Source organism: Centropristis striata, chromosome 11 (genome assembly GCF_030273125.1).
Source record: "Centropristis striata isolate RG_2023a ecotype Rhode Island chromosome 11, C.striata_1.0, whole genome shotgun sequence".
Taxonomy (NCBI): Eukaryota; Metazoa; Chordata; class Actinopteri; order Perciformes; family Serranidae; genus Centropristis; species Centropristis striata.
This window is the reverse complement of record NC_081527.1, coordinates 19891322-19909011: the sequence shown is the minus strand read 5'-3', so window position 1 is coordinate 19909011 and position 17690 is coordinate 19891322. Positions and strand designations below refer to the sequence as shown.

Below are 17690 nucleotides of genomic sequence, written 5' to 3'. Positions count from 1 at the left end.
TACTGCAAAATAGATAGATTGGTGCACTTTTGAGTATTGTACTTTACCTGAGTATTCACGTTTTATGCTAATGTTTACATCTACTATTTTTAGAGTTAATATTGTACTTTTTAGTCTGCTACATTTATCTGACAGCTTGCAGATTTATATTAAACCACTTAATAAATGCAGACATATCATTATAGGTTAAGCTACATAAAAAAAAAAAAAGTAGTTGAAATAAGCCACACATTGACCAGCTGCAACATTACAGTGACATATTTGCATCACGAATTATAACCCATTATTCTGTAATGAGCCATTTTGCATGAAAAAAATAGGCCAATTTAGGTGCAATTTTGAGTACTGTACTTTACCAGAGTATTCCCATTTTATGAGATGGAGGGGAGTAGAAAATATAAATATTGAACTTTGCAGATTTGTATTATTAATACAAAATTTCAACTAAGAAATGATGCTATATTTTAATAGGTTTAACGACAAAAAGTAAAATAATTGAAATAAGCCACACATAGAGCACCTACAACGTTACAGTGACCTTTATACATATGCAACTCTAATTATGAGCCATTTTGCATGATAGATAGATAGATAGATAGATAGATAGATAGATAGATAGATAGATAGAAAGATAGATAGAAAGATAGATAGATAGATAGATAGATAGATAGATAGATAGATAGATAGATAGATAGATAGATAGATAGATAGATGTGAGCAACAGTGCCTCCCTCTATCGACAACATTTTAAACCACGTGACCTGTGTTTACATCCTCTCCTCAGCTGTTTCTTTCTTCTTCCACTTCGACACAGCGGCTCGCCGTGACTACACTCTACCTTTTTACCACAACCAGTTGCTAACTGGTTAGTTTGTCCAGTTAACCAGCAGTTAGCCTCTACCGGGAGGCATCTAACGGCTGAAAGTCACCGACCGTCGCATTGCACACAGCATCCAGTTACAAGGGAAGAGTTAATGCGACACGGCATTGTGAGTATTTTTAATTTATTTCAAAGGTGACTGCCGTTTGTTGAGTCGAGTTAGCTTCTTTATATTGTTAGCAGCATAATAAGTGTGTTAGATTTATGAATCGTGACACTCCGGGTTAGTGGTTTGGTGTGTTTGGTGGCTAACAGGATAAAGAGGCGAGCTTACCTAACGTGCTGTGTTGATGATGGCGCACTCAGGCCCACTAAAGCTAACGTTAGCCCGGGTCAGCGGCAACTCACATGGCGATGTCACAAACTAAAACACTTGTATGTAACCTTCACTGTTTCAGGTGACAGTGCGACGGACGTTTGTGGATATTTTTGCGTGTTTTATTTTGGCGTGTGTACGAGCGCGAGGGGACTTTTTTTCTGTTAAACGTTTGTTTCACGAGGCGGAAGAAGAAGCTCCGAGAAATCAACGTTTTCTTTGTTTGTTTGTTTTGATGGCAGCAGTTGCTAAACCCTTTAGAAATATTCCAGCCTGTTTTTATTTAACATACCGGTTTAGCTGGTTGCTGCTAAAAGATTGAGGTTAATCGCACTGCAGAGAGAGAGAGAGAGAGAGAGGGAGAGCTGGCCAGCAACTGCGTTTATGGTCGACAAGTGGGAACAAAAGCGGGATGAATGCACAAAGACACACACACACACACAGCGGGAGTTTTAGTGTTTATCAGCTTGTGTGATGAGTGCTTCATTTGTCATCTATTTCTCACAGATGTGGTTCAGGCAGGGTTTAAGGAAACAGACGTGGTTAATAACGCTTGACATGGTTTCATGAAAACGCTGTTGTTGTTTTGCTCCATCGTCACACGCAGTGCGAAGAAAGTGTCCGGGCAGCTGATTGGCTGACAGTCTGCTGTCTGTGTGGCAACTGCAGCACGTGACCAGTTAGAAAGCTGATTTGCTTCATCAGGTGTCAGTTGTGGGAATAAAAGAACATCTGTATGCATGCATACTAAATGAGCAGAAACATAACAAACATCTGAATGATTTGAAACATAAGTACAACTATAGTTGTTAAAGATTCTGACCGAACTGTGTTAATATGATGAAAACCTTAGAAAATAATGCACAAACTACTGTACAGTTGTACAACATTTAGGAAGACTAGGGATGCCACTACTGATAATTGTTAGTATTGATTAATCTACCAATTATTTTGTCATTTGGTCTTTAAACTGTATGAAAACCGTGACAAATGTCCATCACAATTTACTAAATCCCAAGAAAATGTTAATATTTTTTCTAGGGCCGGGACTTTAACGCGTTAATTAAGATTAATTAATTACACAAAAATTAACGTGTTAAAAAATTGACACATTTTAATTGCACTCATTTTTGCACCGCGGAACGTTTCTCACTGGATGAGTTTCAGGCGGACCGATTATACTGGAGCTCCAATTAGCGTTCATGAGTTCAGACAACAACAAACCACAGTGAACATGAAGGAAGAAGCTGATGAGACCGCTTTGGTTGGCCCCGTGGATGGGAAATTTTGTTACAAAAAACGAACAGAGGACAACAAGCGTTGATAAATAATAATAGTCAGGGTTTCCAATGTTCTGAATGTACTTGAAAGCATTGTGTTTTACTTTAAAAACCAAAGTATTATAGTTTACAGAAGGTCTACCTACCTATAGGCTACCTGAATTGTACTATATTTCTGAATATGCTATTGCTACACTTAATGGCACAAATTGCACTGGTCTGTTGGACTTGAACAAAAATAAACAATGTATTCAGTCATTATTCAATGGTATACTAAAAATCCATGTAAAAAATATTTCTCACTGTTCTCAGGTCAAAATTAATTAATTACAAAGCCTCAAATTAATTAATTTTTTTTTAAAATCGAGTCCCGGCCCTAATTTTTTCCTATCCACAGTCGCAAACCTAAAAGATTTCCACATTAAAATGTCTAAAAACGACTAATTGTTAATTTGTGATATTTACATTAAGCCAGATGTTTACAACAATGTTCAAACGAAGAGAAATCTAATTTTATTCAAAGTAATGCTGTGTTTCATTTGGTCAACTGCTCATATAGTCTGATAATCATGACAGCATCCAGGGAAACACCAGATGATACATCAGAGAGTAATTATAAATCATACAGTGTCACAGAGTTAGACTCACTAACAGTAATTCAGGCTTTTTTCTGACGCAAAGCTCAATTTTTCATTAATTGCTGCCATTTTGCAACATATCCAGTAGAGACCTAAATTATTGATATAACATTTCAATATCGATGCAACAAGCTATGACTAATGGCTCATTTCAGCCACCAAGCTAATGTGTACAGTAATGTTAAATCAGCATTCAACACGCTCAGACTTATTTTACAATGATCGTTTTGCACTGCCATGTGTCTATAGTAGCCCAGAATGCACAAGGTAAAAATGTTCATGTTTAGTTGTTACTTGAAAGCCAACGTAGTTTTGGACATACTTGGAAAGGGAGAGACGAGGGGTATTCAGTTGGTTGCAGTCTGCAACCTCACCACTAGATGGTACTAATCCCTGCACACTGCTCCTTTAAAAACTTAAGGGATAATTAAATATATTAAAATTGTTGGCAATTAATTTTTGGTCAATCTACTAATTAATAACTCCACTATAACCATCAGCTCTTGTTAAAAAACAAAAAGAGATGAATAAAATGTATGCAATCCAAGACTCAAGGTTCATCTAGGCACCACAAACTGAGAGGCACACATGTCGTCTTGAGTTGAAATTATTTTTTATGTTTATCCCCAAACTGCATAGTCAATAGGAGCAGTAGTGATAGGGTCCAGGGGAGAATAAGAGAACAGTTCTGGAAAATTGTTTCACACACACCCACATGCAGATGGTTCCTGTTGTTAGCTTGGTACAATGAACCCCTCTCTAGTCACATCCCCTGGCTGTTTGTGGCTAATTAACTCGGAGTCCAGTGGTCAAAGTTGCATAAATAAAGAGAAATGAAATTACACTTTTCATTCAGTCTGAACGCATCATCAGATCCCTACCACTAGCCTGGGGATAGAGTCTGAGGAGACGCCTTATTGTTACCTAAATCAAAAGGATTTACTCCACTGCAGAGCAGAAAAAATCTTCAGAGGTTTTCATGTCTCTTTTACTTCAGTCTAAGGATGGTACTGAAAGAAAGGATCGTTATAGTGAACGACTCATTAGAATCTGGGACATCTTGTGTAGGTGTGGAAATGAAAGTCTTGATGTCATACCACATAGTGCCTTAAAAATAAATTCCTGTCTCAAAGGATTGGATAGATAACTGACTTGTACCCACAGACTGTATGTAAGAGGTGCACACAGCCACCATGACATCGCCATGGATGTGTTATAATAACTGGATACCAGACCTAAAGATGGCGCATTATCATTCCAATGAGAACTGCTTGCCTCGCACATATGCCCAAAAGTTTACTGGCCTCTGGGTGTACTTCTGCATTTTGAAAAAAATGTACAGTAGTGTTTACATTATACTGTCAGACTTGAAACTAGGGATTGAGAACATAACCTCATATGGAAGATGTTAACTAAAGTAATCCAGTAAGAAGTAGGGTTATTTTCTCATATTTCTATACAAGTTGACTTCTTTTTGCAACTAGTGGAGTCGCCTCCTCCTGGATTTTAGAAATTATCTTCTGCATTGGCTTTTCGCCTGAAAATTATATTAAACCCTAAACTCACTGCCCTTTGGAATACGCAATGAGGCATTATGTGCAAAAGGTGTTCCCTGGGGTTGACTCTAGAGGAGGGGTCAGCTGGTCACTAAAATCCAAAGGAAGTATCCTCTGAGGAACATGAACTTATTCACCGTATTCCACATTTTTAAGGAATATTATGTAAAATTGGATTTTCAATGTAACAGTGGTGCTAGAGAAGAAGCCATATCCACTGCAGATTTAATGGGAATTGGGTCATTAGTTTTTAAGGCATCATGTCATGAAATAAAGTGTTCCAATTCTGAGGTATTATTATGTAAAATTGAACATTTAAATGTAACTGGTGCTAGAAAAAAGGTCATTGGGTGACTTAAATACTTATGATTTATCTTCTGCATGTCATGGATATCCAATGCAGATTTAATGAGAACTGGGTCATTGGTTTTTAAGGTATTGTGGTCATGAAATAGTGTTGAACAAGTGGAAGATTTGACCTCCTGGTGGCACTAGATGAGGATGAAGCAAGGCTTAATAAAAGTACAAATTTCACAAAAGTAATATGTATTACAGGAATGTTGTTTTGATTTATAATACAATATGCAACTGTTTTTCATCTCGGAGTGGAGAAAAACAACACCGTTCCTTTTCAGTGACTTCTAGGTAGAGGAATACTCCGTGCACTTCCATGAAATTTGCATTTGTAGAGCACATTTGCTCACATGCTGTATTTATAATACATTCTATATTGCAGGTTGCCACATTTTTATCATCTCATCTTCAATGTGAACCTAATAACATGCTCACATTTTTACTGCAGTTAATATGGGACAAAGTATTAACTTACCAGAAATGTGGGGAAAAAAAATCAGAGATTGTTTTGTCAATCATAGCTTTTAGCACAAACAATTACAAATTTTCTGTCATTACAACCTCTCAAATGCAAATGTGAGAACATGATTGTAGATACATAATGAGGGTTGTTGATACATGTGTGATTATTTTCCCTCTAAGAAGAATCGTATCACTCTGGCATATTGCCACAGAGGTATGGACGTCATTTTCTTTGCTGAGAAAGCTGTAAGTTAGGTGATAAAACGTCTGACTTGACACTGTATACGCTGGTAACCATGAGGATTATCAGTTTACCTCACACAGTCTGCCAATCACCAGTGTGTACGAGTGAGTCTGCTGCCCAGACAGGCATTTGGTGTTTAGTTACAGCACTGGAGTTGATCTTGTGTTGCTGGAAGATCTGTTACATGTTTCGTCATCCGGTGTAGTTTAATGTGTTCCCCTTAGCTGGGTCATACCCGGCTGTCATGAACTGAGATGACATCAATGCACTTTCCATACACACACACACACCCGGGTTCAAACCAGGACATGGGGTGTGTGTTTACCAGAGGCTTCCTATTTACAAAGAGATTTCTTTGCTGTAGTACTGGCTTCACAAGAGCAACAACTGTCATTACCTGGCTTTACAAGTGGAGGAAAAAAACTGATTTATTTAAACATTGAAATTTGTAAATTATTTAAATACAACAGCTCAATTTTAGTCTGTGGAGTTGGAAGGACGATACCACTTTTATTGTTGCAGTCTGGGTAATTTTCATAAATTCCATTATTCTTTATTTACCACTGGTGTATGCAGTACACACACAAAATGATCTAGTGATGAAAGTACCAAACAACTGACCAAATTGTCTGCTAGATTTACGGAGAATTATACCCAGCTAATCGCAATACCCACGTATTGTGTATGTATCAAATCGGGTGAAAAGCATATCATTCAAGCCCTATCTAGCTCATGCTTATTAATTTGTCTTAAAAGGAGGGGGTGTATGATGACCCCTGTTACATTTCAAGACTCTGGATTATCATTAGTAAGACTGTGCTGCAGTGCCCAAAAGCAATTTCTTCGTAGAGTACCTCGCCTGACCCATTTCTCTGGATTTTCTTCAGTTGCAGGCAACTCAAAGGACTTTGCATTACAGAGAGGGTAGAGGCGAAAAACTAGAATACAAAATACACTGCTGTACAATCAGTGATGGTGAGCGAATCAATGATTCTTTTTGCCTGCAAGAAAGAGCCAATGGAAAATTACCGTACCAGGCCTCCCACTACAAAGTCACCTCTGAATTTAATCTTTATTAGCTGAGTCAGATGTGGAGATGCTGAGGAGGCAGAGAGGGAATTCAAGACTTGTCTCCCTCGGCTGCATCTCCAGCTATACCCTTTCACTCTGTGCCAGTGTGGGGTATTTTAGTCATCAAAGCATCTGTAAAACGTTTAAAAAGCAGCATGTGGTCGGAATTTCCACTTTATTGCTACGATGTGGAACTTAATAGTATTCAATAGTAAAGCCCGTAGCTCAGTAGCGCATTGTAAGTAACTTTCAAATCAGCAGAGATCAGTTTTAATTGGCCCGATGAAGTGAAGCATCATCGACTAATCAACAAAACTAATCGTTTCAGCTCTAAAAAACATTATACAGCGCATTACACTGTGCATATGGGACGCAGCATGAAGGATCAAGCTTTTCACAACATATTTTGTCATATTTGCAGGGAAAATCATAGGTGTTACAAATTGCATCAATGATTGCATTGTTCCACAAAGCCATGCTAGTGAGCCAGTATGTCTTACACTAGAGACCTTGAACTTACATTGAATCAGAATAATTATTAGCACACACTGTATTTAAGTAGTAGAGGTAGCTTCCGCGTCTAAAAAGCCAAAGTGAAAGTGACTTAAAAGGTTAGGCCAGAGTAAAATTTTAAAATTGGTTTCATATTAAGGCAAACACTGCACTAAGTATCGGTTTTGACTCAGCAGCAGCTCCCGAGCGGAACATAATGAGCCTGAGAGAGTCCATGAAACAGAGTGTAACGACTCCAGTCCACTTGGGGGCAGCATTGCACCTCTAAGCAATGACCTTTTTTTCTGCAGTGTTTATATGTTGTCTCATTTGTTTTTTTGTCTCAGCATAGCTCTTTTATTGGCTTTAAATCCAAAATGTTGTCATACTGCCGCAGTTTTAGCTTTATTTGAGACTAACTGCCATGTCTCGTCTCTCCCCAAAAACCTCATCAACCTTCTAGTAAACATACACAGCATGCACCGTTTACCCCTCCTACCTCGGTTGTCTGGTTTTAGACTCGTCATTATCTGCGTATCGCCTCTCAGTCTCTACTAGCTTTGTTGTTCTGTTTTCATCACAATTTCATATTTCTTTATATTATTGCTTGTGTATCGAGCTAAGCTACCAGTAACAATAAACATTACCCCAAAAGAAATGACAAGCTAAACTACAGCAACATGACAGAAGTATTTCAGTTCAGTCAGATCCACCCTGTCATCCAAATTAGGTCACTTGTGACTCCAAAAAACAAGATACCAATGTCCAAAACGCCAAAATGATAGTCCATAAATAAATGATGATACCCAGGTCCCTTTTGTTGTAAAAAATACAGAAAAGGAAAAACAAAAAGGCCTATATACACTGGAAAATAGTAAACAACTGGTTTAAGAGAGGTGTGTGTTTGGGGATTAATCGCTGTGCAGTGGAGGTAATGTGATATGCAAAATCTTTACGCTCCTTATATGAGGTCACAAATTATATTGTCAAATTTAAATGCCTTAATGTTGTATTATTTGATTGTTTTCAAACATGACCTTTGGTGGGTTTATTGTTTGTAATAAATCTTCAGATAGATGTGGCTTTAGTATTTTATTGAATCTTTTACAAAACAGTTTTTATCCGGAAAGGAATTAATTTGGAAATGCACCCTTATGATTCTTTATTCATTCTTCAGTCTGCTTCTCTCAATTTTTCATCAAAAAGCCAATCCCAGTTGTGGGAGAAGATGAATAAATCTTTACTTTTATCAGCATCTTAAATCTGCACTAGCAGATTTCGTGTTAAATCTGCACAAGTAGATTTAAGCAGATGCTGTATTCCCTCGCAGCATGTTGCCATAACGTGTTCATATAATTTTTCTCAGGTCACTTGCTGCCCGGACATGACCGCAGTCTGAGCTGACGCTTGAGGAGTCACAGCGGCAGCATCCTTCAGGTCAGCCGTTCATCTCCATGCCACTTTGAGGAGGAATCACTCATCCTGAGTACAAGTTCGCCCCGTGTTTCTCTTCTCTTTTCACCATGGGGGGAGCAGTGAGCGCTGGGGAGGACAATGACGACCTCATTGATAATCTCAAAGAGGCCCAGTATATTCGCACAGAAAAAGTTGAACAGGCTTTTCGGGCCATAGACCGCGGTGACTACTATCTGGACGGCTATCGGGACAGTGCCTACAAAGACTTGGCGTGGAAACATGGCAACATCCACCTTTCTGCTCCGTGTATATACTCTGAGGTGATGGAGGCTCTCAAACTGCAGCCTGGACTTTCTTTCCTCAATCTGGGCAGCGGAACTGGCTACCTGAGCACAATGGTGGGCCTTATCATCGGTAAGCATGCATAGTGTACCCAGCTGTGTGTTTTCATGTGTGGGAAGTGCTCAGATGTTCTGTAAAATCAAGGTTAAAACAAACTTTATCTAAAAGTAAACTGAACCTTTAAATAAGCACCAGTGATAACAGGACTAAGTGATTATTTTCAGTCACAATTAGTCTGTTGATTATTTTTTCGATTTGTAGAATATTTGTTTGGTTTGTAAAATATGAAAAAAAAAAGTAAAAGTTGCGCAATTTGCAAAAGCATTAAGGACCATCTACAAACTGATCTTTTTTTTTTTCAAAAATCCTCACTTTAGATTTGTATAAAACAAAGGAAATCAGCAAATTTGTCATTTTTGTTTTTAGCTTCCCTAAGCAATTATTCATTTATCAGAAAAGATAACTTTTGTCTGCCAACAATACAATAACAATAAAACACTTAATTGTTTCAGCTCTAAATGAAATCATAAAAGGCAGTAGGTAATTTTATATCATGATTATTTGAAAGCAAATGTTCTTTTTGTGTTTTTCTATTTCCAAGGGCCATTTGGTGTGAACCATGGAGTTGAGCTCCATAAGGACGTGGTAGAATACGCCAGAGAGAAACTTGATGATTTCACAAAGAATAGTGACAGCTTTGATAAGTAAGTACACACTTTAGAAGCAATATTTTATTTTTGCAGATATACGGATTTGCTTTTTTGAGCACACTGAAGAAGTATATGATCTTGTGATTGTCCCTCCTGAGACTTGTAATTGATTGTTTTTTGGTGGGCTTTCCAGACGGATCCTCTTTCAAGAGTTTTTGTAATGTTATTTCAGCTCACTCCGGCTCTCCCTATACAAGCACTGCTCATTTTGATTTAAAAAAAACCTTTTCAGATCTTTAAAAGCTGCAGCAATTATTCAGAGAAAAACTGAAGCCTACATTGTGCATTTTCTACCTATAAACATCTTCATCCACTGTCAACGCTCTTGCTCTTGCTACATACATGTAAACACAAGCCCAATCATGGTTTAGTTTGGTCTGGATTGAAACCACCTCTGGCTGTATGATAACTAGCCTGGCTGCCTTGGAAAAAGCATCAGCCATGAGCCAAATGCTTATTAATAAAATGCAAGTTGCTGCTAGATTTGTTTCACTCACCTGCCAAAAAACAAACCAAGGGTAATCTGTTGAGGGGCTGGTAAAATTTGGTGAAAAAAAGTTAATATTCAACCCTGGTCTGAATGCAACAAAATAGGTCTAGCAGCTCCACTAAAACTCACTAATGTTACATCTTTTTACATTTTTTTTTAATAATCTTTTTTTTTTTAAATAACACAAATTAGATTTCTTCTTTAGCTTATTCATTTGAACAAAAAACTGTGTGTTCAAGCCACAAGCACTCATACCAGTTTCCCCTGCCAGTTTTGCTTTCGTGGACTTGTAGACTTTGTCTTGCAAATTAAATACATTTAATCTCTCTTATTCTGCTCATTTAATCCGCATAATTCTGCCACAGCAGAATGCAATCATAGGCCCGAAGGAAAAACAAAACCCTGTTCTCCATTGTTGTTGAAACTATGTTTTCCACTATGCTTATTTTTTTTACAGGTTCGAGTTCTGTGAACCCGTCTTTGTGGTGGGGAATTGCCTTGAAATCTCAACAGACAGTCACCAATACGATCGCATCTACTGTGGCGCCGGAGTGCAGAAAGACCATGAAAATTACATGAAAGTGCTGCTCAAAATTGGAGGCATTCTAGTGATGCCTATAGAGGATCAGGTAAGCGCTACGAGCCATCCGAATGATACCGAATCAACATTTTGTGATTGTTATTCAAAATGCTAACACCTGAGGGAGAACACAGTAAAATAGCTTTGACCTACAAGGCTGGTTATGCAACTTTCACATGCATTATTGAGCCACAACTGCCCCTGGATTTGAGCAGCTGTGTAAGGAGCATACACAGGCCTGTATGAATAAATGTTTTATTTAAAATGGTGGATGTATGAGTATGGACAGACTGGAGCATGTCAGAGGCCATTTACAATATTTTTGAAAGTTGTCGGAAACCATAGTTGGCAGGAACTTTCTTTAGAAACCAGGGTAAAGATCTTGACCGATGCATGTTCAAGGATTTTGTGCAGTTTAAAGAATGTGAAAGAAAAATGAGTTAAAGTAAAGCAAAACTTGACTGAGATTGTGACCCGGGATTCAGATATTAGGATTATGTTGTCAGTTATTTAAGGCTTGAGTGTGAGTTCAAAGAGTGCAATGTACTTTAAAGAAATCAATCAGATAGCATGCCATGTTTTAAAAGACGTATATTGCTTTAGAACATACGGCCTGCACACACTAATGAATAACGATGGAGAAATAATTACACATATTAAGATTAGAGATCTTTGTAAGATCTTAACTGCATGAAAGCCCTACAACTTGTGAATCATTTATTATTATGTTTGTCTCCTTTTTTGTTGTGGCCTTTTATCAGCACCAAGCTGATGTTCTCCACCTCCCAAAAAGAACAAGCTTTTAAGAATTACTCCCTAGAATGAATTAATATGACGCGTTGTATGACGAAGAAAGAGCATTTTGAAAATTCTGACAAGTGAAGAAGCAACAAGCTCTCATGTTTGTTATATATAGTTAAAATACAATGAATCACATAATACAGACGTCATCTTCAACTGATCTAGTTTTTATTTCACTCGGTTTATCACTATTCTTGTTGTCAAAGAATTAAATATATTTTAACTTGACCTTTTTTTCTTGCATGTAAGGCTGCTACAGTGTGAGATTTTCACGTTACAGTAAACTCAAAGTATCAGTTTCATGGTATACAGCATTACACAAATATGATTATTATTATCAGTTACATTACCCATAAATATCACGCCATAAAGCCGGTATACAGCTGTAACCCTACTTGCATGTATTGGTCTGAAACTGCCAAATCGTTCTTTGATTTTTGCAGTCTACACTTATTCTGTCTTACCATCAACCTTCATCTGTGAAGCTCTTTCAACTGCACTCACCTGTAAGAGAGCTGCGATATGAATACGGTTGAATTGATTTTCCTTAAACATAGTCTGCTTTTTTGTTTATGCTGTTAGGTGCTCTATAAAACATAAAAACATCTCAGTGCATAAGCTCAGAAATAATAGTTACCCTTGCTCATTTATGGCCCTTAATCAAAATAGAATTTCAAACATGCCCAGTTTAAACAAAAAATAATAATAAAAAAATAAAAAACATCTATATTGTGGCTATGCTGAAAGAAAAAGTAATTCCATAGAGACCTTGCACTTCACTTGACAGTGAGCAGTATCTTGAATTGTTGAATGAAATGCATTAAAAGGTTGCTAGGTTGCTCTGGATGGATGAACCATACATTTGCCTTCAAGGTATCTTCCATCTCCGCTGGTATTAATAGACCTGTTGTCTGCCACTTAAATGCTCCCCTGAAACCATTTCATCTCTCTCCCCATCAAGATATACAATACGCTCCCTTTATTGCCATGCATGATGAGTCCAGAGCCTCGTGTGCTTTAATTGTGTTTTGATAACTGTCACACTGTGGACTGGTAATTACTTGTTATGGCCTGAACCACCAGATATCTGTCATCTACTGAGGGCCATGTATCACGTCTCTTACTTCTCACACCAGCAGACTTGTTGATGATGATGGGCCTGATAGGGATGGCTGATATCATGATGTTTACTATATCTGCAGCAAATAATTCATTAGTTATATAATGATTGTCTTTTTTTTAAGCAACAACAATTGAATCATCAGAATTCGCTGCTTTTCCTTGTTTTACATTATAATGAACTAAATATCATTGAGCATTGGACTGTTTGTAGAGGTCACCTTGGTCTTTGGGAAAGTGTGAAGGGCATTTTCTATATTTTTATGGAACAAATTAATGATTCAGTAAGAACATAATTTGCAGATTGGTTGTGGTTAGTTGCAGCAGTTTTTATGCTGTCAATCTCGACTCAATCACTGATGCCAATATTTCAAGAACAGAGCGTCCGATGGCCAAAATAAATTGTTGGTATTATGTTGTTGTTTGCATCTGACAAAATACAACATTTTAGAAATACCAAATGAAACACAGAATTGCTAGACTTCAATGATCTAATCTATTTAAAACACTGTTTTTGCATTTATTGTCTTTTTTTTTTTTTTTTAAATGTAACCACTAAACAAATGTCCACAGATAATCCAAGTCAAATCAAATTAAAAAAGAACATATGAATGCACATTGTTGAAGCCCTCCCTGGTGTTGGCTCAGTGCAATAAAAAAAATATGAATAAATAATCATCCTCATGAGCTCAGGTCTACTGTTGATACTGTTGGTAATTATTGGCAATTATGTTGCAAGTTATGAGCAGAACTGATTGATGGCTGTGTTGCATACAAAAGGACTAAACTCATCTTACTAGATGAATTTTAACTTTGGGCCTTTTTAAAGATGAAAACCTGATTAAATTAAAGGGTATGATTTTGCATCAATGTGATAGTATTTCTAATTGATCAGGTATTTAAATTTACCTGATTAGTCAAAAACAGACATCCATTTCATCTGGATACAATGTATCAATTGATTTTCTGAAAAATGAAGTCGGTATATAAGTATTACGGTACACATTTACATGTGCTTCGATAAAGGATTGTATTTATATCGCCCGCCCTCTGTCCCTGTCTGGTGCATTCAGTTGTACAGCTTTGAAAAACAACTTCACTGCCTTTTGACACTCAGATTTGTCTCCAAGTCTGTTAGAGGGTTCTTTTAACTAATTGGCAGTAATTTACTCGTGTACCAAGCAAGTGTGGAAATGTAATTAATTTTTCCATGCACCTGTTGGATACAGCAGCATGTATGCAAATGTAAAGGAGCGTATTTCTTCTCCAGGAGCAAGGTTTAGTAGTGTATATGTACATCTGCTAGCCATAATGAGCATGTGAAATTTGAAACATCATTAGATGTGTTAACGTTATTTAATTAGAAAATATGTATTTATAGAGAGATAATTGCAACAGTGAATCTGTAGGGAATCAGCTGTATACAGGTGGCAAATTCAGAAAATGCACAGAAATCGGATGAACAGAAATACTACATTTTGAAGAAACCATGCTGGTGTAAGCGCTTACTTCTTGCTCCCTCGCATCAAAGAGTATTTCATATTTTATAAGGGTTGAGTTCAGGTTTTGTCTCTTTATGCAGCTGACCCAGATAACCAGGACTGGCCAGTGCACATGGGAGAGCAAAAACATCTTGGCGGTGTCCTTTGCCCCCTTGCTCCCGCAGAGCAGAGCTGATGGAGAGAAGCCTGACGCTGTCCAGCTGCGTAAGTTCTCAAGCCTCGACCAAGCTAAACAAAACAAAGCAGAAACCTCTTTGTCTTTTATCATGCCTAACAGGTCTTGTAGTGAAAAGCAGGCAATATTACAAAGTCACACAGTACATTCAAAGTGATGCGACGAGACTATTCCTGCAGCTATATTTGATTTGACATATGATGCTCGCCCTGCAGCTGCTCCATGTTGTTGTCTTTCCTTGAAATACTGAAACAGAGTTCTCTCTTTGATGGCCTCGCTTGTTTATGCTGACCTAGATGAAGGCCTGGTGCAGCTGTATGGATTATTCTTATTTTTGTGGTGCATGGCCCTGAAGGACTGTGTCATCTCTCTTTGTCCTCAGCCCCGGTGACTGTCCGCAGCCTTCAGGATCTGTCTCGGATCTACATACGCCGCACTCTGAGAAACCTGGCCAACGAGGACAGTCAGGGGAAGGGGATGGTGCAAAGAGTTCCCCAGAAGCGCAAACGCAGGCGCTGCCGGCGGCGACGCATCAACACCTACGTTTTTGTAGGCAACCAGCTGATCCCCCAAATGGTGGAGAGCGAGGAAGAGGAGCACGCTGAGGAGGAACGCAAGGAAGTGGAGGAAGAGGAGGAAAGGGACATTGGCGACATTGAAATCCTCAAGCAAGTGAACGTGTTGAGAGACCAAATAATGGCTTTACCGCTGCCAGAGTCACTGAAAGCATATTTGCTGTATTACAGAGAGAAATGACTGATTAACTCGACATCCACTCTTAATGGGTGCAGCGCCTGCTGAAATGCTTTTCCTCACTCTTTTCAGTACAAATGTAGCATTATTTCCATTAAATCTTGATGACAAAACTGTAAAGGAAAACAACGTCATAGATAATATTGGATAATAATGTTATGATTGTCATGGATTGTTAGATTTTGTTGACATTTTCTTTTGATTTGTATATTAAAAAAAACAATGTAAAAATATACTAAATGGACATAGTTTCAGAAACCCATTTTGAGATTCAGATTTTATCACAATGTCAGGATTTCTGCAGAAATGAGCAGATTACAAATTGTATTTAAAAAAAAAAAAAGTTCTTTATTATATTTGTTAAAATATGATCATGCTAAGATGAATACTTTTATTGCAGCTTTTTTAGAAGCTTTAACTTACTGTCAGTGTCTGGTGATTTAATGATCACCAAAAAAATAACAGACATTGAAAGGCAAATAAGGCCACATCCTCCCATTTTGAGTCAAAGAGTAAGACATTGTTGCTGAATCATGAACGGGGAACTTATGTCATTACTCCTCCATGTTTTTTACCTTCCTATTACAAGAGATCACTGAGAGACTAGATTGGTTCATCATTTTTTCTACAGAGGACCTTTTGATGTAACTTTTTTCTACAGGGTGCTTACATACTTGTTTCCTCACTTTGAGTAGCGGACATCCTCCTCGGTATGATAAGGTGTTGTAGGCTCTCTCCTCTCCGTGATTTCCCTCATTGTTGATGCAAATATTACATGAGTTTAATTAATCATATCAGAGGAATAATGATAAAACCGATGGGTGTTCAGTGGTGGTTCACATTTTTAAGCTTTGTTTTAGAAGGTAACAGGGAGATGTTAGTCAATAATGCATGAATATAATGTATATATGTTGGGTGTTCCTGACTTTACTTCACATCTTATGATTGGTCACTGGAGGTGATGTCCCAAGTGATCGGAAATGTTTCAACAAAAATGATTTAAAGAATAATCATCAATTTGATGGCCTTGAGACAAATCTTAAATTCTGTATAGTGCTGCTTTTGTTTTTTATTGACAGCAATGCATTTCAGAATCGCTGAGGATTTTGAAGCCTTTTGTATCCTGGACTGTAGAAGCGTCCAACAAAGCACCTTAGTCTGCAGTCCTCAAGTATAAAAAAAATCAAATCATTTGTAATGTGGGCTGGACTTGTTGTAATGTAAGAAACCTGTTTAATCAAAGTACAATTTGCTTGCAGAACTTCCCTGATAGTGGTGGCTTTTAAGTGCCAACGTACCCCATCACATTAGGACTTCTGTGAGTTTTCTGGCACAGTAAATTTACCCAAACGATGATATATTTCTACAAAAAAAGAAAACATTCCACGGTGAAAAAAAGAAAACAGCACATCACTGATAGATGTCACACTTTTCTCTTCATGCTTTATGATCACAGACTTGAGATTTTCGCTCATCTTACTTTGAATGCATCATTTAGTATTCCAAAAGCTGCGTTGAATGTTGTTGATATTAATTCTATTAAATATGAAAAAAAATGGATATATATGTATTGTTATCATATGATTCTGCATACAGTTTAATTTGCATTTGGTTTGTTGTAGCGCCCTCTTGCTGTACTGTATCTTGACACTGGGAACTCTGTAGATCAAAACCTCCACTGCTGTCTGTTAATAGATAAGATATATTAGTGCTGTAGGTCTTCATTTTGTTCTGGTGTTAATGAAAAATATTTTTTGTTTGAAAACAGGGGTGATTATTCTATTAGTGGTTTTATGTGTGAAGAGGTATCATTTATTTTCTGTAAGTTTTGTTTTTTTTACATTCATCAGAAAGCTTTGTAAGTAATGGAACAATTTATCATCTTATAATTACCAATAACAACATAGTCCCATTTGATTTTCTGAGCTATCCCATCCATTAAAATTTTCACGACCAATTACAGGCATGCAACAGTTTATATACCATTATCTAAAATATAATTGCTAATTAGAGAGCACATTAAGTATTGAAAGCAGGGGACCTACAACCTCCATTCTCAGGTCACGCCTTGCACCAAAGTTAATGGGACTGCTGTGATTACCTTTAATGTGGACAAGATTTGACTACAAAAATGGCACCCGGTAAAGAAGTCATAACCAGTTCTGTGCTTTTATATTAAGTTAATTTGTTAAGAGACAAAACAATTATGTTGCTTTTTATCAGGCCTAGGTTGATTACTCATAGTGTGTGCAGTTCATTTTGAAAATGTGTTGTTTCTCCGTAAATGTTTGGCACAAAAAATAAAGGTCACAATCACATTATGCCTCTTCTAATTATTTTATCTGCTCTTTTTTTATGTTTTTTTGATGGTTTTCTTCAGAGTGTGTCCGACAAGATGTCAAATGAGTCACTATTGCAAGCAGATAGGAATGGCAGTAAAAGTGCCAATTTGGCATTCTTGCAATGACCTTTTTGTTTTTGTTTTTGCCACTGCTACTTTTAATTAATA

At 37.4% G+C, this 17690-nt stretch overlaps 1 protein-coding gene across 1 annotated transcript; it reads left to right on the top strand.

Moving 5' to 3' along the window:
* Positions 1-760: 760 nt before the first annotated feature.
* pcmtd1 (protein-L-isoaspartate (D-aspartate) O-methyltransferase domain containing 1) lies at positions 761-16973 on the top strand. The gene is made up of 6 exons (XM_059343869.1): positions 761-989; positions 8660-9123; positions 9653-9755; positions 10709-10880; positions 14334-14457; positions 14811-16973. Exons 2-6 carry the CDS (start codon positions 8817-8819, stop codon positions 15182-15184), a joined length of 1080 nt encoding a protein of 359 aa, XP_059199852.1. The 5' UTR covers positions 761-989; positions 8660-8816; the 3' UTR covers positions 15185-16973.
* Positions 16974-17690: the final 717 nt, after the last annotated feature.

Bases quoted from the DNA above. Each gene is read 5' to 3' on its own strand.
- pcmtd1 (XM_059343869.1), top strand. From the start codon at position 8,817: ATGGGGGGAGCAGTGAGCGCTGGGGAGGACAATGACGACCTCATTGAT. The intron at 9,124-9,652 runs GTAAGCATGCAT...TCTATTTCCAAG, and splicing joins AATGGTGGGCCTTATCATCG to GGCCATTTGGTGTGAACCAT. The intron at 9,756-10,708 runs GTAAGTACACAC...TTTTTTTTACAG, and splicing joins AATAGTGACAGCTTTGATAA to GTTCGAGTTCTGTGAACCCG.